The sequence below is a fragment of the Struthio camelus genome, chromosome 2, assembly GCF_040807025.1.
Source record: "Struthio camelus isolate bStrCam1 chromosome 2, bStrCam1.hap1, whole genome shotgun sequence".
Lineage (NCBI taxonomy): Eukaryota > Metazoa > Chordata > Aves > Struthioniformes > Struthionidae > Struthio > Struthio camelus.
The window spans coordinates 96777162-96805118 of NC_090943.1; the positions used below are offsets into that span (position 1 = coordinate 96777162).

Genomic DNA, 27957 nt, shown 5'->3' on the forward strand with positions numbered 1-27957 from the left:
CTTCAGACTTGAACCAGTGATTAAAGAATCATCTTGCTCCCCTAAAATAATTCAATGCTTGAAAAATTCAGCATCTTGCCTCTAGATGAAAGAGTTTTCAGAGAAATACAGAAAGATCAACTGCAAGAAGAGGAAAACGTGATGTTACTGCTGAAGGATGACATGAGCTCTTCAAAGAGGAAAAAAAAATCCTTTTTTAAAATTCAAGGAAAAAACGTCTCTAGTGTAAGTGCCAGAAAAGACAACCTTGCAGTCTTTCATTAAAAGCAGACAGTAAATTTAAATGCAAGACAGACAAAACCTTGAATTAATAAATAAAATTAAAGTTACATTCAGATTTTGACTAGTCATAAGCTGTACAAAAGTAGTCAGATAATAATTACCCATTGAAACATGACATGAATCTGTGTTTGCAGCTTTCCACAGCTTTTCTTTCAACACTTTTTGCATTAAGGAGAAATAATATGGCCAGCACACTCCCCCACCCCCAAAGAAAAAAAGACTTGGGGTTGAGGTAGGCGAAGGAGAAGGGCTGGAGGAAGAAGAGTGTTTTAAACTCTTCACAGAAAAGGAGAAATACCATTTTCAGCTCTTCTGAATCTATAGGACGCAATCCTATACCATCCCACCTCCATCATACACATCGTTCCTTCAGAAACAAGGCAGTTATTCAAGTGGAGTAATTCAACTCTGGTCACTAAGTGACAACATACTCCCTTCCTCTCTATCCCACTTGGGTTCCAGTGACACAATCAGACCACCAGCTAGATTCTGCCCGAGAATTAAAAACTTTTCCCTTCACTGTTTTAAAAACTTTTAAATCAAGTTCAACAGGCAGAACTCCAAAAAGGCACTACATTCTACATGATATCTATTAGATGGCTGCCTTGCCACAAAAACATAACTGTTCTTGAAACCACTCATCGTCTAAACTATCATTCTACTTAGTCCCAGGAAAACAGTTCATTTCCTCACCCTCAAATCAGAAGGATCATAATACTGCATGGTTACAGGATACCACCCTTCTCCAGTGAAGAAGGGAACAAGACTTCCTTTTTGGGTCTTGAGTTGTCAAAGCAGCAGCACAATTCAGTAAGAAACAAGGGTGTCTTTTTGTCCCTAAGGAAAAGTTCCCCGTTTATGTATCACAGAGAAACTACCAGCTCGGTAAGAAAGAGGGAGACAGGTAACATTCTCCAAGTTGATCAATCATATCATCGCCCCCCATATGACTATCTGCTGCAAGGAATTGTTTTAATACTACAGGTGGCAGTGCGTGGAAGAAGTTTCCTAAAAATGGAATTTACAACAGAAACACATACAAACAGCCATTTTAAAACTTGCTATTCAGGATTTCAGAGGGAATGTGTTTTCTCTAGTGTTTATAAAAATAAAAATTAGGCAGAAATTTACTAGTGATCGAAACTGTAGTCAAAAGACACTTAAGGCCCAAATAATATACAAGTTTAATTTACCTTCTGGAATTGCATTCAAATGAATTTTAATTTGAGGAGTCATAGTAGAACTGATAAAGTTTATCCACAGGCATCAACTTGATGTCTTAGATCAGAAGTGCATCATAGCTTTTGTCCTTACACTCATTTCACAACACTGAATAACTTGCGAATAACATTTTCTATTTACGCTACACTAACATACAGAGAAAGAGAATGAATGAGGATTTAACAAAATGTAATTCAGACTAAAAAAACAAAATAAAAACCGATGACAGTTGAAATTCTGAACATTCATCCAAAAAACCTGAATTGTGTGACTTGGATGGTATTTTTACCTGTAATTTTGTATCCATAGGCAGCTAGCTGTCCAGCCATGTATTCACCATCTGAATTATTGTGAGAACATCCCCATGTACGAATCCAGATTTTCTGAGCGCCAGGAATAATGCTGTTAAGTAAAATGAATTAAGAAGGCAAATGAAAGACAAACAAGCTTCCCCTTTCAGCCCACCGGACAGACCCAATTAATTGTTATTCTTCAAATATATAATAAGGAATACAAACAGTAATAACCCCAACAACTAGGGAAGAAAGTTGTGATTATGTGATTTTAGTATAGTGGTAAGAAAAGAGCTTTAAAAGGGGAAGGTACAAGGGCAGCAAGATAAGAGAAGATTCAGTACACTGCAGTTACGTAAAAGTAAATAAATGCATAAGTAAAACTGTAGCTCTCTGAAAATTATTATATCATTAACAAATGACCTTCAGGTGACTGCAATGAAACCAGGCCATCTGCAAACAAACTATCAGAGCTAAACTGAAACCTTTTGATATTATTGCACCCGTTCAGTGTAGCTCTCTCCTTATGAGTCCTCCTTTATAAATTCTTAACTAAAGCCAGCTGCCAACTACAGTCACATCCGAGGGCTCATACTCCAACCTTACAGGGCTATAGAGGCAGCACAGCAGATTTGTACGGTTGAGCTAGAGCATGCAACAGTTTAAAAATCAACAAGAAAAATTCTACAAGAAGCTCTCATTACATTTCCAGAATAACTTTGCCAATGAGCTAAAGATGCCAGTAAAAGAATGACAAATCAGGCAATTTCTTTTGCCCTGCCCACACTTTTTTTTGTTTTAAAGGATACTTCCCCTAGGTAGAAATAAGACTCTGCTGACAAAAGACTAAGGATGGTTAAGCAGATGTGTGTAAACATGCAGTGTTTAGGCCTCCTATTGCCTAAATGACACACATTCAATGCTTTTTGTTGGTGGAGCAAAACTGCTAAAATACAGTCAATGCATTTGAGGCATTTTTATGAGGAGTCACACTTCTAATGAAACTAATACTACAGAGATCTTTTTACTACGAAGTCTTTTGTTATGCATAAAATCTCTTTTAATGCTGAAACTCCAAAAATGAATTTTTCTGTGCATTTCAGATATACTTTTTTTATTTTTCTAACGATGAAAAAATTTATGCACCAATTTGAAATTAATAGAGAACAAAAACTTAGACTGCTGAACCTCAGTAGAAACTAGAATCAGTAACTGAGTTCAGCTATAATTAATCAATTCTGCTGCAGCAGGAAGTTGATTCTGCTATGTGCATCACAAAAAAAAAGGGGGGGGGGGGAAGACATGTTGCCCAGTTATTGCATACTATTTCCACTGAAGAAAAACAATGCTTTCAAAAAAAAAAGTTTCACTATACCACTTGCAGCATATACAAACAAAAAGTACAGTTCCGTTAGGGTTGTCAACTTCTTAGCAACTCTCTCCTCAACCATTTTTAGTTATTACTTTTTTTTTTTTTTAAATAGAAAAGTGCTTTTCGATTTTAAGGATGCCAAGGGGAAGTTTGTTTTATTTCATCTCTTATTTGTGGTGATTATTCTGAACTACTCCAGATATTTGCTAATAAGCTAAAGTTGAATTTTACTACCTGCGTAAAACCCCACCTCCTCCAAGATGACCAAAAAAACATTCTAGCATTTTCTTAAATTTGGGCTTAAATAAGCAATTAAATCTTATATTGAATATAGGGTTCTTTTCAAGTGATACAAAGTATCTATTCTGACCACATTCAAGTTTCCAATGCAATATAATTTCAATTGTAATACTAACAAGCTTCATTACTTCTAGATCCCCTCTCCTCCTAGGAAAAAAAAAAAAAGGACTTTTTAATGGCAAAATTGGCTCACATGTATCATGGAACAGGTCTTTTTTTTTTTTTTTAAGTCGTAACTTAATCTCAAAAGAAAAGACATTTGAAAAAAGACATTTGAAAAAACTAAACACATTGAAGTACCAAAAGATCTTAAAATAGTAGTGGAATTGCTAGTTATAAGCTTATACCTTTGCCTGTCTCACTGAAATAAAAATGACTATTCTTCAACAACATACGTCCATCTTCTTCAGAGCAAAAAAAAAAAAAAAAAATCACTGACCCAAGTCAGAACTTCTTAAGCCACCTCTACAGTGACACTGAGCAACAGTTCCTCATGCCAGTTCACTGTCACAGAACTGTTTCTTTTTTAAAGAAAAGAGAATAATGTTGTAAGGCTATTTTTCTGGAAAGCAGACCAAACTTACCAAGAAAGTAGTTTTAAGGGAGAACAGAAATCAAGGCCAATGCTCGCTCAGTCACACAGAAAACATTTCCTTGTACTAGGACAGTTGTGTGACACAGGTTACCTTCTTTAAACCCCTTTGCATTTTACTATGGATCAGATAAAGAAGGGACACGCTTTTCAACTAGCAAGTGAACATCTTACTATGAACGTTAAGCCATCCAGTATGAGCGAGTTTTCAAGCAGGCTTCTTCATTACTTGTCCTGTATAAGTTTGACCACTCTTGATAGTACTTTCCCGCAATATAAGCGGAATCATAGAAAATGTCACACAAATGACAACATGGTTACATTGCTTGCAGCTAACGCAGGTTTCATAAGCAAACAGTAAAACGAAAACAGAAATGTTATGTTCAACTCTAAAAGCTATCAGAAAAAGCAGGACAGAGACATATTTCAAGTATTTTGTGGTTTGCTTGTTCTTTTTTAGATTTCACACACAAAACACTCTCTTGTGCTCCATGCCTTTCCCCTTGAAAAACAGGGAATTCATGTAACATTTACAAATGAACAGCTACACAGCTACAAAGCTGTTCAGGCTTCCTCAGCACTGAACAATAAATATCCGCATTACACTTAGTAACAAGTAAAGTTAATTTGACTCACTAAACATCAGTGTCATCACTCCCAGAATTTTGTTTTTATTTCTTATCCCACACCTCCAAAAGGGCGCTCCAGACTGCATTTTGAAGCACTCAGTTTCGACTTCGGTACTACAGAGGAAGCGCATAACTTTTCAGAGGCTTTACACTTAAACGAGCTTTCTCTAAAAAGTAACAGGAGCTATTTTTCCAATCTGATTACATCATAAATCAATATCTCAGTCATAACTGATGTCTACATAAAGTTTGTCTAGAATAAGTAATTTATTTAGGTTTTTTTATTATTATTCAGTCATCACTACATTTTAGAAACACTATTTTAATTAAATTTTTAACTTCTATTCAGATTTTATACTATGAGGTAATGAGAAGTTCCACCTTATTTTTAGAAGCTGAGAGCACACTCAAGATTTGAGAAAAGAAGCAGGAATGGGCTGACTGAAGGATATACCTGTCACTTGGGGGATCGTCTTCTGTCTGAACATTTTTGTGTGAACTGCGTTTTCGCACTTTTGGAAAAACACTCTTTCTCACAGACTGTCGCTCATGTGGTTTCAAATCTTGGGCTGACACAATATCCTCAATATCTTCAAGCACGGATTCACATGCAGCAGGCATCTTGAAGAAGCATTAGAAAAGACCGATGTTAGCAAATATTTGAATCGTCAGATATAATTTAAAATCAGGAATCAGATATATTTCTGCACACACTTGCAATATATCACACATAGGAGGAATATGCAGCAAATAAAGACAACCCACTACCTAGAGATATTTCCTAATGCTCTCTTTTCCCTAAAATCCCTCAAATACAGACAAGGAAAGAGCTACAAGCAATGCAGATTTTTCATATAATTTGTACCATGCCATCTTCCAATTCAGAAATCTTGCAGCTTCTCTGACAACGCATACCCAAGATATAAGTCTTCTTATCTCATATCAGACATAGTAGTGAAATAATAGGTTTATGTTATGTGATGGATATACTTCCACTTATATTACAGGAGAAGAGTGGAAGATAAGAGTATTCAAGAGCCCACACTGGAGGCTGCATGGCCCTTTTAGCTCTGTGCTTGAAACAGATTCACAGACATTTACTATGCCAAAGTCCATCGGAATATAAAATACACTATTCCTAGAATTCCTGACCTCAGAGGCCTTTCATTGGTACTATTTCATTCATCAGGACAGCAAAACGAAAATTTCTGTACTCGTGCAGAAAATGTTAAATGACTATACCTGGTTGATATTAGCATCTAGCTAGTATAATACGCCAGAAGAACATCAAAACTAATTCTACTTTTGAACTCTACTATGAACTGGCTTTCCGACTTCTCATCTAGGTGCACTCAGACTCCATCTCTGAGCAAATGCATAATAATAGTATTATTTGTTTCAAACTAATGCTGTTTTTCAAAAGAAATAAGTTCAAGTTCACTGCTTCTACACCAAACACAGTAAATTTAATGCAAATGTCATATCACTAGCTTGTTCTGGAAGCTGTCCAAATAAAGGAAAATATTTTTTGTCTACAAAACTGAACATGCTTTAAACAATTATATCATACAGATATCAGAAAGAAAAGTCACTTAAAGGCTTTTTAAATAATCTCAGAGGAACTGCGAGAGGGGTTGGGGGTCTTCTGTTCTTCAAAAGAAAAAAAACTACCCTAAAGAAAAGATTATTTCTAGGCCTTCAATACAAGCCTGCTGTTCTGGTTTAAACAACGGCCAAAGGTAAATTTTCAGTTATCAGCAAAGGATTACCTAGAAATACCAACACGAACTCTGTCCGTATGGTACAGCACAGCAAAATAGCATGGCTTAGCTGTTCAGATGTAGTCTCATCCCGACACTGAAATGCTTTGCTTAGGGAAAGTCCATTTAAGCGCCATGCCTGCTATAAGTCACAATGCTCCACATCACTAACATCACAGAGAAAAAAAAGTGACATCACCATACCCTACTTTATACCACTGACAGTGTGTACAAATACATAAAGTTACCAAATCAACATAAGGAAGAAAAAAAATCTTTTTTTTTTCTTTCAGAAGCATATCTGATATAATGAAACAGCTAGCAAAACAAGTAAGCTTAATTTACTGCCACGGCCCATAAGAAAAAGAACACAAACTAGAAGTCATACCTTTTTAAGCAAGGTCTAAATCCTCTCAGACAATGATTCTGGAAAAAAAGATACGGCATGAGCAAATAGGACTAGCAGACAGACTGTGCTACAAGTATTTTTCATTCTTTTGCAGAAGTCTCAGTATCCTCCTTTGACCTGCATTACAGCCTCCAGAGAATAACGTGCTGACAAGGCAGAACATTAGCCAAATCTTCCCTATCCATTCCTGAGCAGATGCACTAATCTGAGTCTCCTTCTTTAACAGAGTCACATTATTTTTGCAAAAATCTGATGTATTTAGATTATTTTACACTTCTCTTCCAGATTTCAAAGTCTTTCATCAGGACTTTATAATCTGTAATGAAAGAAGGGAAGGAGAATGGAATTGCATAAGCTTCATTTTCTTCAGAAGTCTGATTAACAGTAAAGTTTACCCAAACACATTCAGAACACTTTCTACAAATACAGGAAAGTCTTCTTAGAACAGGTAACACAAAGAGATATTGTAGATAAGGAGTTACACATGAGATCTCTTTTTCAGAAGCAAGTACCTGCAGATTCCAGTATATACTCTGACTAGAGTACTTGGGCTTTAAGACTGAAATTGGAGAGGGCAATAATAAAATGAAAAGTTAACTAATTTATTGCTCTTATGCTATCAAGCTCTTACACGTAGATCTTCATGTTCCTCTCTGAAAAATAGTATTTTAATAAATAAAAAACACCAATGGACCTTGATACAAAGAAAACTTTCCTTGTCCCAGGCTACACCATTTATCTCTTCTCAACCTCCTCACACTTACTATCAGAGTACTTCTTTCCACAGAGAAAACTTCCATCCGGATGGAAGAGGACTGCTCTTCCCTCTGTTTACCAACAGGTGTCTCGGGTGAAGCCCTGCTGGGCTTTTATCTCCAAGCTTCCACGCGAGTGTAAGAGAACCGTAAGATTAAAACAAAACAAACCCAATCCCCCGCCTAGCTGGCGGCACCGCCGGGCACACCTACGGGCTGCACGGAAAGATCCCACAGCAAGTCTGTCCCGTACCCAAGCGCGAGGGGCGGCCAGTCGCGCAGCCCGGCCGCCCTCGGCCCGGCCCGGCCCGGGGCAGGAGGTGCAGGAGCCCGGCCGCGCCTGAACCGGCCCCGGCTAAGCTCTCCCGCGCCCTGGGCTCCCATTCCGGCCACCGGGGAAGCCACCACTTCTCTACTCTCCCCCCCCCCCCCCCAGCTGTAACAAGGAGCCCAGAAGCCCGACAGGGAAGGGACCAAGCAGGGCTCGGGCCGTTACCGCCGCCGCAACGGTCAGCGCGCGCTGCCCGGCACGGGTAACTGCCGGGGGAGGCTGGGGGCCCTGCCGGCCGGGACGAGGCTGGCGCTAGAAGAGGCGGGAGGATGCCAGGACCAGGCGCAGGAAGGAGCAGGCCCGAAGGCGAACGCCAGCACTCACCTCGGCCCGCCGTCTCAGCTGGGTTCCGCCATCATGGCCGCCCCGCCCCCTCGGGCACGCAGGCGCGTCACAACGGGGCCGCGGAGCGGACAAAATAGGCGGCTGAGCGGGCTGTGGCGCTTCTCCTCCTCTGAGGTGCTGCCCCCTACCTCCTCCCTTCGCTGATGGCCGCCGCTGGGCACCTTCCACGCTGTGGCGGGCAGGCAGAGCCCAGACGCCGCCGGCCTGTAGGGGCGCCGCGGCCGTTAGAGCCGCTTAGAACCGTTAGCGCGGTGGGCCCTCGCGCCGGGCGCGGCACGTCTCAGAGCCGGCTCCACCGTGAGGTGCCGGCTCGGGGCCACCTCAGCGCTGCCTCGGGTCCCAGCCGCGACCCGCAGCCCCGAAACCGCGAGGGCGGCGTGGGAGCCGCGGCGGGCTGAGAGCGCGCCGGTGTCTCCTCCGTGGAAGGCCCTGTTTCACAAGAAACGCGGCTTCTCCGTCCTCGGCGCACTGAAACACACGAACGTGCCCGGTAGGTTTCATCAGCGCCGTTGGTGGAATTCGCACTGATGTAATAGGAGCGCGCTAGTCACGTTTCAGGGCCGTTCTCTAAAACTGTACAAGTGTTTTTAAGAACCTGAAAGCTGGGATTCTCACATAAGCAGGTGATCAAATGGCTTGTGTTGCACTGGCAACATAAGTATTACGGGACTGAAGGTGAAATCGTTGAGTTGAAAACAACAGAATTTCATCCAGGAGTATCCCATGGATGTATTTGAAACACAAATAGCCTTCTGTGCCTTGGCACCTGCCAAGCACTGAGATTTAAACCTGTCCTTCAGTCCTGTTCTGTTTCTCCAGATCCTTGGAGACCCATCTCTGCTTTAACTGGAAACTGGCTCTAACTATAGGTATCCAGTTAAAACAGATGGATTCTGATCTGATCCAAATGAACGATGAACTATATGTTCCTACTGTGGCCATTTTTTTTTTTTTTTAATCAGTGCTTTTCTTAAAATGTAGAGCTAGTAGCAACTTTTCTGCAAGATCGTTTTGGAAGTCATTGGTCTGAGTATTTAAGTTTGGATGGCTCAAGTTAGGGTTCTAAACAGCTATATTCTTAAGTGTATAGTTTCCTTTTAGATCAAAGTGATACAAAGGGTGAGCATAGTAGTATTTTTTTATTTTTAATATATGCAGTTCATCTCAAAAGATAACTTATGCTGCATCTTTAACATACTTATTTTATTTTGGGGTAGCCTGCTTCAGATTATAAAAATTGCCATTTGTTGTAACTACATTTTGAACATTAAGTTAATCTCTTTAGAATGAGCTTTGGAATCATTCCTTTTATTTTCTAGATAGCAGATTATAGTCTCCCTTAAGCAGGAGGGAAAGTGAATGAAAGCCCAGAAAGCACATAACATCGGTCTACAAGCAGATACAAACTCGGCAACTTCCCCTTCCTCTCCTTTTTCTTAAAAACTGATGCTTATTTTATGTCACACTTATCTGACAATGTTCATAGGCAAAAGAAAGGTTAACTATGAGAACAAAGTAATGGGAGAGATTTGAGAAAGGAAAATTGGGACAGAAAGAAACAAGCACTTGAGTTAAGTCAAGTCAGTCATTAAGAACAAATCATTCTAAGCAGGACTGAGCACTATTAATACACCCTGGCCTCGTGATAGAATCATTGTTACAGCTGAAGATAGATTTGCATTTGTAATTGATCTTTATTTAAACACACAAATACTTTTCAGAGGCGCTCTGTGGGACACTGTGATGTGCAATTTATTACTTTTGCAGCATTTCTAGCCCAGAAGAGACTGGAAGCAAACATCTTAATCAGTACTTACATTAATTTATTTAGACGTTCACCTTCATAATAACGTGCAAGTAGTCCTTAGTATGTCCGTAAATAGCAATATATGTATTACTAATCTTAGTACTCTTACTGTGGGTATCAGGCTAATGATCCTTTCCTTATTCTTTTCAGTCTCCCATATTGAGTTTCCTGAGTATTTCACTTGCAGTCCTTTAATGAAACTTCTCTATTCTGAGAGCGCTGCACGATTATCTTGACTAGTCAAATGTTCCTCTTAAGTTAAACAAAACTGGGCAGACATCAGCGTTGTTTTATGGTTGACTAAAGAGCAGAGCACGGATAGCCTGCAAGACATGTTCAAAATCTCCATGTGGCCAAGATTCCCAAGCCAGTACCTACTGAAGGGAGGCAGTGAGCTCCCAGAGCAGCTCCCAGGCAGGAATAACAGCAGCGCTCCCTGTGTCCCATACCTAGTGACAGAAATAAATAGGGCATGCTGATCAGTTTCAGCATGATCCAGCAGTGGCCTTAGTTTGTCCCATTGCCAGGAGTTTGTAATATCAAGCAGCCCTTGTGGCAGCACAGTCCTATTCCTATTCAGTACTAGGATGTAGCCACAACATGGAAGGTACTCTTTAAGTGATTTTGAAGCTCACAAATCTAAATTGTTTAGTAATATATTGATAGCAGCAAGCCAGGCTGCACACAGGCTGCTGGTAGTGTCCACACAGGTAGCAAGGGAGAAAAATAATTGCATGAAGAGAGCTTCTCTATGCCTAGCTGGGAAAACTGCTTTTAAGAGACAGCAGCTGGCAGTATAAGTCGCAATATTGGTCTTCTGTAGATTGGAAATATACATGTTCCAGTCCTTGAACTCCCTAAGAGCAGCTTTAGAGTATATCCCTTACAAACTGCTTGCATACTTTACTTCTTACTGCTCAGTCACTACTTCTGGGGTAATAACTGAAAGACTCCAGCCTCAGGCTGGGTTACCATCTTAAATCATTAGAGATTTTGCAGGAGTAGATACATAGTTTGGAAATACAAAAACTACTAGGAAAATAAAATTTAAAAAATCACTTTTAGTTCATGGTTAGTAGAAGGTCCATCCTTTGTTGTTTTAGAATATCTTATCTAACATCCTCATGGAAAGGAAACAGATAGAGAAACGAGTGCCCAATTTTTATTTGGTAACCTTAGTCTTTGACATGCGGTTCTGGGTAGAAGAATAAGTGAGAGGGCAAGCAGGAACAAAATGGTGACTCTTAAAATTAGACACAAGATCTCTTCTTCTGTTCCTGCAATTTAGGAGAATCCACCTGCTCATCTGTCAGCAACATTGAGCACCACTCAGAACTGATTACAATCTACAATCCCCGTTTGTCTGTTAGATATGACACTTTTTACCTATCATGTCTTAGGGAAAGAAAAAGGCAGATGAAGAAAACTGCAGACTTCATAAAGGCAAAGAATTATGCTGATCTTTGTTTAGATACAGAATAGTATGCAGACAGATCTTGATTCAGCATGAAAAACAAAACAGGGAGATGAATTCTTATACTTTCTTTCCTACAAAAGAAATGTCTGTGCCCACAAAAAGACAATGATGTGATTTATCCTTTCAGGTATAAGTCACAGAGAATAGAAAGTGATACTGTAGATGCAGATGGACCAGTTCTCACTGTAGGTTCAAGGTCAGAACCCCCTTTTCTGCGAAATGGAGTTCCTAGGAATAAACTCCTCTCCTATGTGAAAAGGAGTGTGTAATTGCCCATCAATCAATCAGCCCTGTTTTGACAGATTTCTCAGAATCCTTTTTCCATCTGCTGGCACCCAGAAATGCAGCACATACAGGCCATGATAAAGCCTACCTGAAATTAATATTAGTATGCTAGGTAAAGTCCAGGCACGCTGTGCTAGCTCAGGGGAGCAGAACGATTAACAGCTTGTACTCCAGTTACTAAATGAAATATTTTAACTGGCTGTTTTTCTTCCTGCAACTCAACATGTCTCAAGTTCACAAAGCAGATAAAGAAAGAGAGGGAAAAGGAGAGAAAACGACAAGAAAAATGTCAATCACCATCAGACTTTAGAGGCAAGTAGAAAGCACTTATGACAGTCATAGAACTGATAACAGGCCAGGGAACAATGACAAATAGGACAGAAAGAGGACATTGATTGTCATTTCTGCTTCAGAGTGAGATTAGAGAGAGAAGTCCTGTAGCCCTCTTCTATTATTTATCAGCAATACAGAAGAACAGATGTTCTCTGTAATCTTCCTTTCAGTACTGCTATATGCTCAAGTTAGAGTACGGACAGGTGCATAAAGAGGAAAAATAGTGGCTTTCTCCCTGTGTACAGGGAAGAAAAGACACATACAACATGCTCAGAAGTGTAACGTTGAAACAACCAACCACACTACTGTGATTTTATCATCTCAATGACTTTTTTTTCTTCTTTTAATAGTTTATTGGCCATACATTTGAGAAGGTGCAGCATCAAGACCAGATTTATAGGTGCATGTCTACGGTAGGAGACTGTTGGAGATGACTCACAAGTAAAAAGAACTCCTTTTCAGTGCTACTATTGAAACACGCTTCTGGACAGCTATCGGTAGGGACATTAAACCAATCCTCAGCAATTTCTTTTACATCATTTAATCCTAGAATAACGAAATTTGTAAGAATTTTGCAAGAAGTCAGTTCATAATTCATATGGGAAATCAATAAAAATAGACCATTGCTATCCCCACCTCTGGATCTCCTACTGTGTCTCTTTACATGTGTGTTTTTTGTACAAATTCATTCTGGCTTTAAAACCACTGAATGTATTGTCAGCATACTAAAAAAAATAGAAGTGAAGCATAGATGATGTGAAATGAGTATGAGCAGCACTAATTAAAACATTAACAGTGAGGTTCCAAGACGACGCATTCTAGGCACCAAGAGTAACAAGAATTTTAAAAGCCATATACAAATCTAAACTCTTTAAAAAATTGTTTTTATTGATTCATTACCATACAAAATTTATTCAAATTACATCCATTTGAAGTGGTAAGATCACAGCTAGAGAACAGGTCATCCTTTAATAAATCTATTTACAAAACTCACCATAAAAGCTTTTTTTTGTTGTTTTTTACAGTATTTTACAGAGTTTTTTTTTTAAACTGGCATACAATGCAAAGCTAAATTAGATTAGTATTTTGCCCACGCACATTGGGACAAGTGTTTAATTTGTACAAAAAAGATGATCTCCATTAGTCTTCATTTTCTCTTCCCCCACAAAAGTGCCCCTTTGTCTCACAAATCTTCATGCTCACACAACTTTTACTTTCTTCTTCCACCAACTAAAACTTTAAATACTACAATTTTATTTACAGATCCACATCTAAAAAAACTCTTAAAAAATTACAAACCAGCTAGAAAATATTCTGGCAGTGTTTACAAATTAATTCTATTGTACAAAACTGCTAGATAACTAAAGTGTGAGTTGAGAACATATATCAACTTAAATACAACTGCTGAATGATCTATGCACACATTTGTACATATAAACACACACTTAACACTGTTTAACAGTTCTTTATGTGTTGCCCTTTATACATTTGTTATATTCCAAAACTCACACAGTCATACAGTTTTCTTATTAGTACTGTGACTTCTTCCCATTTCATGTGTGAGCTTTTATAGCAGCAACTCAATGGTACCAGAAAACCTGCATACATAATATTCTACTACAGTACAAATAGTACTAATTTTCTGAATACGTCAGGTAAGCACAACATTAATGCAAAAAAAAAAAATTATATGGGCATCATCTAATCAACATACATTAATTTAGCCCAAAACATGGCAACATATTTTACACTCAAAAGAAAAAAATTATTTAAGACTTTTTAGAATTCCTCTCACTTTCAAAAAATAAATATTGGTACTATACTATACTACCAAAGATTTTCAAAAATAAATGCAATTCAGTTGATGTGGTACTTACAGTTATGTACTTTGGAAAAAAAAATTAGTTCTGTTTCACTGGCGAGAATTATAAAAAGCTGTAAGCAGAGGAAGCTAACCCACTGAGATAAATATGATATATCGAACAAACAAAGCTCTGCATAAGTGTTTTCCATAGAGGGAAAAACCCACAGTGCATCTCTAGTAGGCACTTAACACAAAGCCCCACTTAGTACCACAAAAATTTATGTACCAGTTCTAATGCACACTGGGGGCAGTAAAATTGAACTGTGCATCTTTGTCCTAGTTTTAAAAAAACAAACTACTTTCATACACACTTACACAAGCATTTTTTAAAATCTGTGATTACTACGAGAAGTGGCAGAACTTTATACTTTTCAATATTTGCAATATACACTACATTTACAGTGTATTTTTATTAAAAGCTTTTAAGGACATAAGTATTTGACCTCATAGTGAGATGTATACACAGCTCAAAATGAGCATTATGACAGCAATTTAAACATTCCCACAAATAGCTGAAGAATCCCATTTCACACGTTTGCTTTACTTCATATTTATGTTTACTGCAGGTACAATCCATGTTGTGAGACTCAAAAGACATGCATTCTCTGCAGAAGGCACGACCTGAAATACTATTATAAAATTGTTATTTATGATTAAACCAGTTCATTGAGCCCTTCTCCATAAGCCCACTTGTCACGGTAAGCAGAGACTGGGGGAGTGTGAAAACAAAACATTTATGGTGACCTGCTTGCACTTGCGACTCACAGGGCGCTGGAGCTTTGGGGTCAAAGAGAAGGCTTTGTTGTAAAAGCCTTCAGTTGTTTTTTTATGGTATTTTAGGGAGTATTTAATTAAAATATCAGCACTGTTTAGGAGCATGGATTATTTAGTAATGCTATTTTATAATAAGTAGGGGACTACTGAATGATGGCAGGTGTTCCATTTCTAATAAAAACATGATTTAAGTATGGACATCATTTAAGAGAATCAGCTGTATATAAATTCATCTACCAATGAAGGAAGCTTCTCTAAATCATAAGCATCAAAGAGATCACTGATGCCTTCTTCATCCCCAAGGCTCAGCAAATAATCTTCCTGAAGCAGAGGAGGCAGCAAATTCACAAATGGTCCTTCAAAGTTTGAGGGAATTTGGTCCTCAGTCTGCTGTAGAAGGTTGGCTGGAGAAGCCAATGGAGAAAGCGTCGCCATATTCACTGAGCAGTCACCTTGTCCTGAGTTACCGGAAGCCACTTCTACAAGGGAGGGAAGAAAGGGAAATACAGATAATACATTTAATCCCATTAGAAATGTTAGACATGGATGAAAAAAAGTAACTACTACTACATAAGGGAACTTTTGCAAACCATCATCTAAACAAAAATCCATTTCAGATAATTTCTAGATAGTTTTTAATATGTTACTAATGGCTTCTCAAAAATACTCATGTTGCTGTCACCTCAGGCTTTTCAATAAACAATTATTTTATAAGGTTTAAACAACTACTGAAAAAAAACCCAAACCCAAATTAAGTGCAGTGAAAGATACCCTTTCTTCATTGGAACTCACAGTCCTAAATATTTCAAAGTGAAAACTTTCTAATAGATGTCCTCAGAGATGCTGAGTAGCTCCATATGTCAGTATACCCAGATTTCTGCCTTTGTATCAAGATGAATCTTTGCTGTTTATTTTATTATTGAAATTTACTTATTGAAAGTTATTTTAAACAATTGATGCAAAGGAAAATATTTTTTTTCCCCTCAATATACAACAGAATGACATTGTGGAAGATGGATACCTTAGCTTTTCACTTCACAGGAAAATAAAGACAAAAAACAAGAGCTGGATATCTGAAATTCAAAATGAAATCTGAAAGCAGAAAGGAAGACTGTTAGTATTACAAAGAAACAATCTTACCTTTGGAAATGGTTTTGGAAATATTTCCATTGTGGTCCTGACTATAGGTTTTCATTGGACTGAGGCCATCGTTCTCCTCTGGGCATAGATAAACTTCAATAGGTCCTTGAGTACTAGATAAATGTATCAATGCACTCTGCTGAGAGAACAGATGTCCGTAGGGTTTTATAGTAATGAACATGACAGAATATTGATAAGAGCTAGCACGTTCTTACACAAGTAATGTTCGAAAACATTCTTTACTAATCAACAGAATTAAAAATCCTTCATGCATTTTTCTGAAGATGTGAAAGGCTTGGCTGATATAGGCTTGAAGAGAACATAAAAGCTTTTCCTTTTGTTTCCTCTCCTGTTGTTGCCCACCATTTTGTATGTTGTATCAGAACCAGAGAGATATAAAGGATCCAACCCCTAACATTTCCTTACAGGTATAATAGCCTGGAGCATTCTGATGGAATGAACTACGGTATGCGAGTCATAAGTTTTATTCATAACAATAATACTGGATATAATTGTGTAAATGTTTCTTCTGTAAAAGAAAGTCAAAACATCCTTCCCATTCCCCACAAAAACTTCTTCAGTATTCTGGTTCACACTGATTTCAAAAAGCTGTATATAAATTCACCCATTTAACATACAATTTTTCCAAATAGACAGACAGACAAAAAAAAAAGATGTGACCTTTTTTCACTCAAACTTGTTCATATAAGTCCTTTATCCCTGCCAAGGAAGCAACTCTAATTCTGAAAGTGTCATTCCTAAATGATAGGAATTCTGAATTTGTCTCAATAATTTAATTTGCTTAGCTTTCATATATTGGTGCAATAAAACTAGATGACATATATAGATACAAAATCCGCGAAGTTGCTTAGGGTTATGATAGAAAATCATAAATAATTCCAGTTAAAAATAAACCTGCTACTGCTGCATTACATTAATAGTTTTAAAAAGCATGAACACAGACATTATATACCTCTTGGCAGACTTGTTTCAAACCCTTTTAATTGTGCCCTTTGACAAAAAGTTTCTCACATTGTTTATATTCTGACAATTGCAGAGCAGAACATGGTACACAGTGTTTTATAAATACAAAGAACCACCACTGAACAGGGATACTGAAGGGCACAGAAAAAAGTTAAGGGTACTTGGGGAGATGTTCAGGAAACAATGCTGTAGGCAATTAGAAAAAAGGAGATGGAGAGAGCCAGAGTTGGAAGAAGATCCTGTTGAGTGACTGATACATGCAAAATAGACATGGACATGTAACTGAATGAGAGGAAGAAATTATTCTTCTACTACCTGAAGCTGAAAACCAAATGAGTAAGTTAAGTTGTGTATAAAGGATAAGGGAGTTGCAGGCACTATTTTAAATGGTTGTGTGCATCTCTATCCACCTGCCTGAATTCACTGAATTAAAAATCACGAGCATAATGCCTAGGGGAAAGAAAACAATGATAACAATATATATTTATGGATACTGATAGAAGATACCCCTTCCTCACTGCAGAAAAATGATTTATTCTTCCAAAACCTGCACCTAGGATCACAGGGGAAATTAAGGACAAAGGCAGAAGACAGACAGACAGACAGACAATTCAATGCGCCTAAGCAAATAAAGAAGAATCTTAGTAAAAGAAGGCAGAGAGAACTTGGAAGAGTCTGTTACTGCCCACCCTGGGGTAGGTAGATCTGGGCTCAATGGAACCAACCCAACATTAATAATGAAGGAATAATGTAGAGGTATGACCACACAGAATTTTGTTTTTTGGCCTTATCTTTAGTTATTCTTCGAGTGAAGAAACAAAGTACACTTTCTGAATCTCTAAAGCACTGGCTATTCACAGATCTGCAAAGAGTTTACCTTTGTCCAACATAATGGGGTCTGTCATACTAACTGGGAATTGCAAAGCAGAACTTTTTGCTACCAAGAGATAAAATCACAGCAGTAGCTGACCCGCGTGGTTCAAAACCTTGGGAGAAATGAAGAAAAGTAAAGCTACTCCTGAGGGTACCATCAAAGAAAAGTCACCTGAAGCATTTTTTCTCTGCAATTGTCACATCAGGTAGAGGAAGTGAAAAGTAGCTAATTTACCCTGGACATCTACCTGAGATAAGGGAAAGAAACAAAACCAAGACAAAAGAACAAGCGCCAGACATGTCTATACAAAAGCTGCCCATCAGAGAGAGACTGTTGCTTGAGTAGCAAAGTGTGATGGAAGAGGGACATGGATGAACACAGACAGCTTCAGAAATAAAGTACTTATAATAAAAGAAAGCATGCAAGGAAATCTCCATCCCATATACACACATCACAATGGCAAACAAAAAGTGCACAAAGGGAGTGTAATATGAAATTTACACAGAGGTGTAAAATCAGTGTCAGTGAAGCAAAGAAGATGAAGGAAGGAGGAAGGGTCAGAATAAAGTCTACGAATGAAAAACAAGTTGCTACAATGACTTCAATACTTGAAAGAAAATCCTACATGAAAACAAATGTCTTAAAAAGTTAGAGTATCAGTAATGTGAGTCATCAAGATGTCTAAGGCATTATCTATGACCATTTTGACTAAAAACTATGTAAAAGCTAGAGGAATAAGAGCTGAATTTTTTAAGAGAAATATTTTACAGTCTTATAAACGGGAACTTTCAACTGTCGAGGGAAAGTTCTTTATGTAAAGTATGGCAAAGGAGAATAATTTGTAAACTGTGTGGATTGCTTTGAAGAGAAAGCTGGAATCCAAAGTAAAGGAATGAAATGGTAGCACTTCAGGATTGCAGAGAGGAGAATAAGGAGCGTCTTATGTAAAATGTTTTTTTTTTTTTAAGATTCCCCTTCCTTTTTTTTTTTCTTTTTAACCTCCAAAGTTTTTAAGAAGGATGAATATAGAATTGTATGCCAATATAATCCAACTTGGACATCAGCTACCACAGTAAAACTCACAGCACACTTTATCTATAGAAAAGTGAAAAACATAGGGCAGGAAAAGCCAGTCTCTTCTTACCTCCACTGGGTCAGGCACTTCAAGTCTTGTTTCTGGAGGAGCTTTCACAACTATAACAGTTTGGTCTTTAAGGCCACTAATTTTTCGAATGTCTTGATATGTCACATAAGCTAATGTAATAAGCATTAAGGAATTTTCTAACCCATGTTACAATATATTCACACTATTAGAAAAGACAGAATTCTTTGAATTATTTTTCCATTTTCTCATGGCTACATCAGTCTTTCTCAGCCCTGTTCTAAGTTTCCTATTCTCTACACTCAAAGTCATGCTCTATAGCGCTACTCTGACAAAAGACTGGTTGTGACTGTAATCAGAGTCTGTGAGAATTTCTCCTTGCTCTATCAGCTGGGGCCACAATTGAGTGACGAGGAATTTTCTCTTCTGAATACTTTTTATCTCTTGTCTTTTATATGTGCAAAAGTACATAAACTAAAAAACACCAACCCACGCTTACTCAGATTGCATGCAGAAAAATTTTTACACACTTGCAAATGAGATGCAGAGAACTGGAAACCATGGGAAAAGTGTACAGGAACATACAGACATGTTTTAGATGCGTATACGCAATATATTTATGAAGTTATCAATAGAACTGTAAATCGGTTTTCATTTTGAGATTTTATTTTAGTAACCATCTGTCAAAGTCATCCAACTATTTTTTATTTTCATATCACCTGGTAATTCATGGTTATACTTTTGGCAGGGGTGGGGGAAGAGGACGGGGACTGTGAACTATTTTGGTAAATGTATACTGTTACTTTACGCTACAGCAAAACAAATTGCTCGAGTCCAAAATGCAAATGGACCAAAAGCAAAATGTGATAGGTCAGGAGGCAAAATATAGGTCAGCTTTCATGTAAATTCAAGGCCTTTACCAGTCCTTTACTAAGGTTTGCAAAGGCAGAGTGCAAATTACAGCCTCTGTCAGGATGCAAACATGCAAACAGATTGTATCTTTTTGAAACTAAACAACAATCTTCTTTCATAATAGATCTGCATTGAAATTGATGCATAAAGATGACAGGCCATGTGCGTTAGACAATCCTTCAGATCAGACTATTGTATCAAATTACCCCTCAGACAAACCACCTCATTTCTCTTCATATTTTTGACAAAGTTCTAGAAATTCTACGCTTAGCTAGCTGACAAAGCAAAACCTTCTGTTTCCTTTGCTGTAGCCAAAAGCTCCCCAAGCTGACACTAGCCGTATTTCAAAACACTTACAGTAACAATGAGTTATGTTCTGATTCTGCTTATAGGAAAGATTAGAAACCACTCAGCCTGGGCACAAGTGATGCTCTGGTATTACCTAATCATCAGAAAAAAAAAACTACCTTCAAAAAACAAGAACTTTGTCTTCAGAGATTAAGGGAAGGAAGAAGCTTCTCAGATGCATCAATATTCAGCAGGTTGTCTCTTGTCAAACTGTAGTGAGATAAGCAGAAGACTGCATGGGGATGCAATCAGGTGCATCTCCAGGTCTAGCACTGCTGCATTGCTTCCTCAGTAATTAGTAGTAGTATCAGTAAATGCTCAGCACATTGCTTGTGGGGATGCCCTCTTTGCCCACTGCTGAGGGAACCAGCAAACTCAGGGCAAGGAGTCCTACCATGGCAATCAGCATGTAGAAAGAATCACAATGCTCAGTTGTGCATTGCTTAAATCTCCTCAGGGATCTAGCTCTTAGTATAAGAGTGCTGACCTTACTCCCTGTGCCGCTTGGTCATCTATTTCCTGCTTTCATAGGCGTTTTGAAATGTAAGTATACTCAAAAGACAATACTTACGTAGTTCACATCACTTTTCATGATACTGCCAGAGTTATTTCCTATCCTTTGAAACAGAGATTAAGTCCAGTTTCTTAGATGCTCTTTGAACTACTGACTTTTTAGAGTATTAAAAGTTTTCACATCAACATTTAATACAACACTCTTCTGTTGCTAATGGGTGGGATATCTAGTAAAAAACATGACTGCTTAATTATAATAGGTATTAGCAACTAAATTACCAATAAATCATATGAACCTTATGCATCTGAGCACTGCTATTACATTAAATGACTTATTCTAAAATAGACATTTTGACAGTTTGTAAAACACTTATGATATTCTGTTATAGCTTCTCTGACCAGAGAAATTTGAGAATCTGTTGGAAGTTTCAGACTGAAATGAGTCCCAATTTCCTTTTCCTCACTGTGCCTGTAATTTATATACTCATTAGTTTAATGTGATGTGTATTAAGTAATCATTATATCTATACAGAATTCTTTGTTACCTAAACAAAGACTTTGTATGTCATTATAACTTCTGCACACACAAAAATTGGGTTTGCTGTAAGCTTAAAATGGTCTAGAAAGCACAAGTTTTTGAAAGACATTCTTTGCTTTGACATCATCACTCATTAATCAGCTGAATTCTTGGTTCTACTCTATGTAAACATGGATGTTCAGGGCTACTTCATATACCACTTTTATTTTTTAAATATTCCAGAAGCAAGATGCAAATAGCTTAAGTGACTTCTTAAATACATCTGCATTAGAACCAGTTAGCCACCTTATGGGAATGCTTTGCACCACATTCCTTTGAAGGATTCTCCTAGTGTCAGAGGAGTAGCAAGGAGACTAACCGTCTTTAAGATTTTGGCAAAAAGGATATCTCTGATTCTCCGAGTCCTCTGTTAGCAACTTGAGGTCCAGGGTGCAGCTTTGGATTAGCTCATCTAGTTTCTTCTCTTCCTGAGTCAGTTCTGTCACCTCCTTTGTGAGGCCTTGACGCTGCGCCATCATGCCACCATCCTCAGACAGACTGCAGCCCCTACAGATCCAAAGAATGAAGACACCTTTTAAATATTTGTAAAACTTGAGAAAATGCTATGGGAAAGGGAAGTGAATCAACCAATTCAAATCAATTTCTTAGCCCCTTTTCCCTAAACCTGCCCAAAGCATGTCAACATAAACTATGCTTTTTTTTTTATAATAACAAGTCATTTTGCAATTTAATTAACATAAGATGCTGTATGTATGACTTACTGCCACTAATATGGAAGAGTCAAATATTTCTAAGCACTTACAAAATCTTACTTCTAAATCCCTTCTCCTATAACTATGCCCTGAAGATGACTGAGGAAAAAAGCAGGTAGAGATGTGTACATAAAAGTGAACTCCATTTACAGAAACAAATTAATTAATCTAATATTCAGACAAAACTCTGGTTTCTAATTTCCATATGAAATGCTATTTATGTACTGCAAAACTGTCTTAACTAACTAAAAAAAGCTTTATTCTGATAGAAGGCATGTTGGATGATTGCTCAGAGCAAGGCGTTAGCATGGAAGCTGAGAGGGGAAAAACATGGCTACTTTGTAACAGTGAAATCAGCCAGGAGGAATGGAAAAGGATGATGAATACTCACATCCACTGAATGTTGTTTTTGGATTTTTTCTTAATGAGATGGATGCCTTCCAGTACATTGGTGATATCGTAAATCCTCCTTTTTTGCACCTTGAGGACCTCTGCTGCTCTGTTCAAGTCCAAGACCCCATCAGGAGATTGGCTCAGCAACTGAATGAACTTCTTTGTAAGAAGGCCAAGTGATGTATCATACCGAGTCTTTTCTGAAGGAGATTTTGGGGCTTGGAGAAAAAGAATAACCCCAAATAAATCACTTTTCTCATTTTGGTTCCGAAAACAGCATCCAGAAATGAAAAGATACATATTACAGGTATTTCTTTCATTTTTGCTGAAGAAAACTCTCTAACCTCTGCATTAAGACACAACTTACCACTGGCTGTTTATTTGTATTTCAGGATGTACTTTTCCAAATATCACAGGTACACGAGCAAATATATATATTTTTTAAACACAAATATTTCCATTAGCCTGACAGTTACATATAGCAATATTCTACCTAGGCTTTCACTATGTGAATTCTTAACAGTATTTTTAGTTTCTATTTATCCTGGCAGCAATACGAAAAATCTCCCTATGACTCTCCTTCATCAGGCTGATAGCCAACTTTCATCAGGGCTTGATTTTCCCCTCTTGTAAGATAAGTATTTCACATGCAGTTAAGCAGAACTTAGGTGTACTTCAGTGGGTGAATGAAATGACAGATTCCATCAGTGCCAGGCTCCATGATTTACAGAAAACTCTATTTAATTAGATGAGATTGACATAAGATATAATTTATAATTATCATTTCTTCATAACCAGACCAGGCTCAAACTGGGCAAGAGTATTCACTTATTTTACACTGGAATCTGCGAACAGCTTGGATCTTACTACACAACTTAGTGTTTCCATGCACAAATGTAGCATCTATATACTTAATAGATGAGCTTTTAAGAGCTTAAATAGGCAGATCAGAATACCCCCTTTATGGTCTCTTGTCCTTCCTTCACTACCACTGCTCCCCCAATCCCTCCCCTTTCCCCATTCTTCTACTGCACATCCCCCACCCTGCAAGCCCATGGCCTAATTCTCCTACTGAAACCCCCAAAACAGGTTGCCAAGCTACATCCCCCAGCTCCTATTGCACAAAACGCACTTCCCAAGGCAATACAGATGTGCAGCTAAACAACGTCAGTGCATAATCCAGTGCGAAGACGACAGAACAGAGTCCACAAAAAGCATTTGGCATGCAACACTGTTGAGGCACAGTTATTATTCTTTGCCAGTTCTTGCCAGGGGAACGAACACTGCCTGCTGTAACCCCAGGGGGACAGCAGAGGCTGACCTGATTAGTGTAGTGGTTCCCTCTGATCCTCAGCTAATAAAACTGAAAATTCTGTGCCACAGAGCACAATAAAAGTTCCCTTACTTTTTGGACTATCTGGACTTCTGGTCGCAGCTCTTCCTTTCCCTTTCGGAGTTTTTAATCCTTCAGCAAGATACTGGTGACCACTTTCTCCTAGTTCCAGCCTTCGCTTTGCCTGTTAAAAAGCAAAATTTTATTAATCAATATGGTATTATGGAGCATATTTCACTTTATCAAATAGAATTTTGGGGCTGCAGGAAAGGTGGACAGCGGTGAATTTTTCACAGCAATGTACTATATCCATCCAGGTTCTCTCCCCATATTCATCATCAGAGAATCTGATTATCTGCTAGAATACTTAGCTGGACCTTAAAATATTTCACTCTCAAAGGTTACGGATGGTTATATTTGGAAAAAACAGTAGATTTTTAGATTTTAAAAGACAACCAGGTGAGACTTGTATGACCTACTTTAACTAAGTCTGGACTTTCTGAAATATATATGAAGCATTTCTACCCTCAGATGAGTTGAGAATGCTTCAGTTAAGAAAATCAAAAAACAGTCTCTCAGACATGCACACATATATGCACACAAAGAGTTATGTTTTTTACTGAAAACCTGTTTATATCCCTTTAAGTTTGAGCACAGGTAGTATTGAAGCAAGTTAAATTTTTCCTTCACCATTTGAACGGATGGCTTTATGAGAGGATCAGTAAGTTCCAGCATACTAAACTTTCCAGCAGTGCAACCCAAGATGTTATATCAAGAGCAACACTGGATAACTGTTCTCTTTTGCTTCTCAACAATTTGTCTTCATTGAAAGCATAGCCACTAAATTTATTTCGTGTGAACTACAATGTTTGCATTAGAGCTGCCTACATAAAAGCAAGATGGAGGAAGTGGAGCAAAAGTGCTATTAGAAAGAAGATTGACTAAAATTGGCTAAATGCTCCATCCAGCTCAGAGGAAGGCTCTGTTTGACATTTTGGGTATGAAAAATGAAGAACTAAACTGTTAGACAATGTAACACATGGACGCACTACATTGAAAACTATCAGTATGAATTTTGTGCCCAGACAGAAACATAATCTACTAACTTTGGAAACAATTCCATACTGTGTCATACTACTCAAGTTACTGAAATTTAATCTGAGGATATTTGTTATCCACAATAGAAAGAGCATTACCTGGTGAGATACAGAAAAAAAGAAGAGAAAGAAATTTTGTGTCTAATGAAGTTTACTTGCATATCTGTTTCTGAAGAACATTGTTTACTCAATTAGGTTGAATAATTCAGAGTATTTTATTTGCTTGCTCTTTATACTTGCCCCAAAAAAGTTGCATCATGCTCTGCTCCTCAGTGAACCAAGATAAAATAATAAATTCTGCTATGGAGTTGTAAACAGATATTTCTGTACTACGATTTAGCTTATGTGTTTTACTTTGGATCTGTGACCCACAGTAGGCTCTAAATAAATTTGTTTATATGTATTTATTTTTGGAAAGCTAACATCTCAGTGCTAGACTCCATTTGCAAACCTCAAACTTATTAACAGGCGCGTTAAAGCACATGAAATTCATATAAACCAACAGCATAACAACATGTGCAGAGTGCTCGAGCCACTCTTCTCTCTTTTTTTGTGCAAAGGGATCAAGGCACTAATTCATCGGTTGTGGAGCAAAAACTGAACTGACTGCATCCTGCTAACCAGCACAGACACTGTGCTCCTGCAGCCAGGTGGCCCAGCAGTAGCCAGCATCTGAAGGCGTGAAATATCTTCGTTCCTCTCCATGAGGCAGCAGCTCTGTAATCCAAGGGCATAGATTTTAAAAAGGACAACTGTTAACAAAAGCACCCAGCTAATATGTTCAGCCAATGTAATTGGATTAAATTAAGATTAAAGCTATTCCACAGGGAGAAATACATTTCACACTTATTTTAAAAGTGGTTTTCCACCTTCAGAACTAAGAGAAAAGGAAGGAGGGGTGAAAAGGGAACAATTCGGGGCGTGGGAAGACTAGGCCAAAGGGGTACAATTAAAGATAAAAGAGAATCTCAAAACCAGCCATGAGAAGGAGGGGAAATGCTGAAGACTTAACATCCAGAGATTTGCACTGGCTCTATCCATCAGAAGAGAAACTAAGGCTTGACTACACAACCAAACTTTTTGTCTGAACTTGCCTGTAACATACGAACAACAGTATTTTGCCCCTGCTTTTGTGGTTAAACACTTGCAACTTTCCCCTGTGAACTTCAAATAAGCAGGTTTGGTAGCTACCGACCATAAACAGCATCCTTTGGCTGCACACAGTAGTGCAAGCCTGTCTGCATGTGTCTGGGGGTGTTAGCAACAGCATGATCTTGCTGGTTTCATTAGGACTAATCAGAGTACTCTACATTACAGGCAGTGCAGGATTATTGACTTCTGGAAAAATACTAGATGACAGAGATACTGCTACAGGAAAGTTACTTCATAGGACACCAAATATACAGAAAACCTGAGAGGGAGATACAGAGCAAAATATTTTGGAAGAGTTTAGAAGTGGATTAGCAAAGTTATAGAGAAGCAATTTCAGCAAACATTTTGGGATGTTTAATTGCTGGGCAGACTTTACACGTCACTCAGCAAGTGATTCTTTTCCCCTTCCTTTTTTACATACTTCATAACTGCCAACATCCAGGACCGAAGTAGTATACTCGTGTGTGTGTGTGTGTGTGTGTGTGCGCGCGCACGTGTGTGTGTGTGTGCGCGTGCGTGCGCACGCACTTAGAGACTCTGGATGACTCACATTTTCTCTCCCCTCTCTAAAGTTATTCACAGGACTTTCTGATTCCAGACTTCTCTGGAGAAATCTCAAGATCTGCTTTGTGCAACTGACAGACTCAGCAGCCCTTTAAAAAAGATCTTAATTTGCATAACTTATCTATGCTGGAGCTCTATATTCACTATTTGCACTATTTGTTCATATTTGCATTATTTTTATTTGCACTGTTTGATTCATCATAGTGCACACAGTCTTCTGATATAGTATGTGGAACCTGATAAGACGTACCAAGCCAAAGGGCACCAACACAAACTATCCCAATCCTACGGAAGTATAGGAAGCATAGAAACTAACATGAACTTTTTAGTAATATGAAACCTGAACATAATAAATGAAACATAAGTCAGATTACAGATTAATGAGGATCATAAAAGGCTAGAACAAGCACATGGGGTGTTCAGAGAAGTAAAGGCACAAACCAATACATCTAGTAAGAGACATAAAAGTCCCAGGAAAGCACACTATTGATCTGAACCAGACACCTATCTAATCCGTTTGCATGGAGACACAAGAAGTTTGGCATCAACTGTCTGCACTTCATTTTCGCTTCCAATACTGCAAGCAATTGCAGATATGGATCAGTTATGGATCCACTATTCAGTGTGGACCATTAACAACAGGCGGCACTTAGTCTTATGCGTTTGTTCCCTTTTAGCTTCAATTCTTAAAAAACAATAGCAACAACCACCACCAGATAGCTACCCCAATTAATATCAGAGGCACAACTGCAAGACACTCACGGTAGAGTGTCTTCATAGGAAGACTTGTCTTTATAGAAAAATAGTTTAAAACTGCTTGGATAAGTTACATATTTTCAAGTAGGCAGGGCCTCTTGCAATTCCCTTTACACTACTGGGACAGTCTCAGAGATTAACTTTTAAGAATGGGTAGGAGGAGGGCACGATTACAGGAGACGAGAAAAAAGACAAATGTAGCTTATCATAAAAAGAAAAAAGGGGTGGAAGAAGTGCAAGCAGGAAATTATAGCCCAGTTCGCTTAATTGGCTATTTTCATTTCACAGCTAACTGGGTCTAACAGGCAGCTGCCACCAGCACTTCGGTTTCCTCCCTCCGCTCCCCATGCTGGCAGTGGCTGACTGAGTGGCCGTCAGCAGACTCTTCAGGGAGCTGGTTCAAGGAGTTACAACCAGGAGCAACCAAATCCTCCTCCAGCGCAGAAGTGCATGGTTTTCTGCTAGGTTATGGTTTTCTGCTGGGTTAGCTCCTGTGGACAAGGCAGTGGGAACCCCCCGCCCTCCCTGGGGTGGCAGCTTGCCATTGGGGTTTCATGGCTTGCTGCACTAAGCCTCAGCTCTTGGGGAAGGGAACTGGCACCAATTTAATAAGAAGTAAACAAAAATTAAAACTAAAAACATATAGACACACACACATACAAAAAGGCAG

The 27957-nt window shown here is 38.4% G+C and overlaps 2 protein-coding genes across 13 annotated transcripts in view; both read right to left on the reverse strand.

Annotated features, from left to right (window-relative positions):
- The window catches only part of CDKAL1 (CDK5 regulatory subunit associated protein 1 like 1), a 563996-nt gene extending 555227 nt beyond the window's left edge, over nt 1–8769 (reverse strand). For 6 of the 8 annotated variants that reach the window (XM_068931681.1, XM_068931679.1, XM_068931680.1 and 3 more), the window contains exons 1-4: nt 8269–8395; nt 6838–6875; nt 5144–5310; nt 1793–1905 (exon numbers count right to left, since the gene is read on the reverse strand). In XM_068931681.1, coding sequence (XP_068787782.1) covers nt 1793–1905; nt 5144–5310 — 280 coding nt within the window. In that variant the 5' untranslated portion in view covers nt 6838–6875; nt 8269–8395. Of the gene's footprint in view, nt 1–1792; nt 1906–5143; nt 5311–6837; nt 6876–7622; nt 7739–8268 lie in introns of all 8 variants that reach the window. The other 2 variants (XM_068931683.1, XM_068931682.1) reach the window with 2 other exon arrangements.
- A 4285-nt stretch (nt 8770–13054) lies between these two features.
- The window catches only part of E2F3 (E2F transcription factor 3), a 42611-nt gene continuing 27708 nt past the window's right edge, over nt 13055–27957 (reverse strand). For 3 of the 5 annotated variants that reach the window (XM_068931687.1, XM_068931690.1, XM_068931689.1), the window contains exons 2-7: nt 23791–23902; nt 22384–22603; nt 21626–21786; nt 18972–19084; nt 15970–16108; nt 13055–15308 (exon numbers count right to left, since the gene is read on the reverse strand). In XM_068931687.1, the coding sequence (XP_068787788.1) occupies nt 15043–15308; nt 15970–16108; nt 18972–19084; nt 21626–21786; nt 22384–22603; nt 23791–23902 (1011 nt within the window). In that variant the 3' untranslated portion in view covers nt 13055–15042. Of the gene's footprint in view, nt 15309–15969; nt 16109–18971; nt 19087–21625; nt 21787–22383; nt 22604–23790; nt 23903–27957 lie in introns of all 5 variants that reach the window. The other 2 variants (XM_068931688.1, XM_068931691.1) reach the window with 2 other exon arrangements.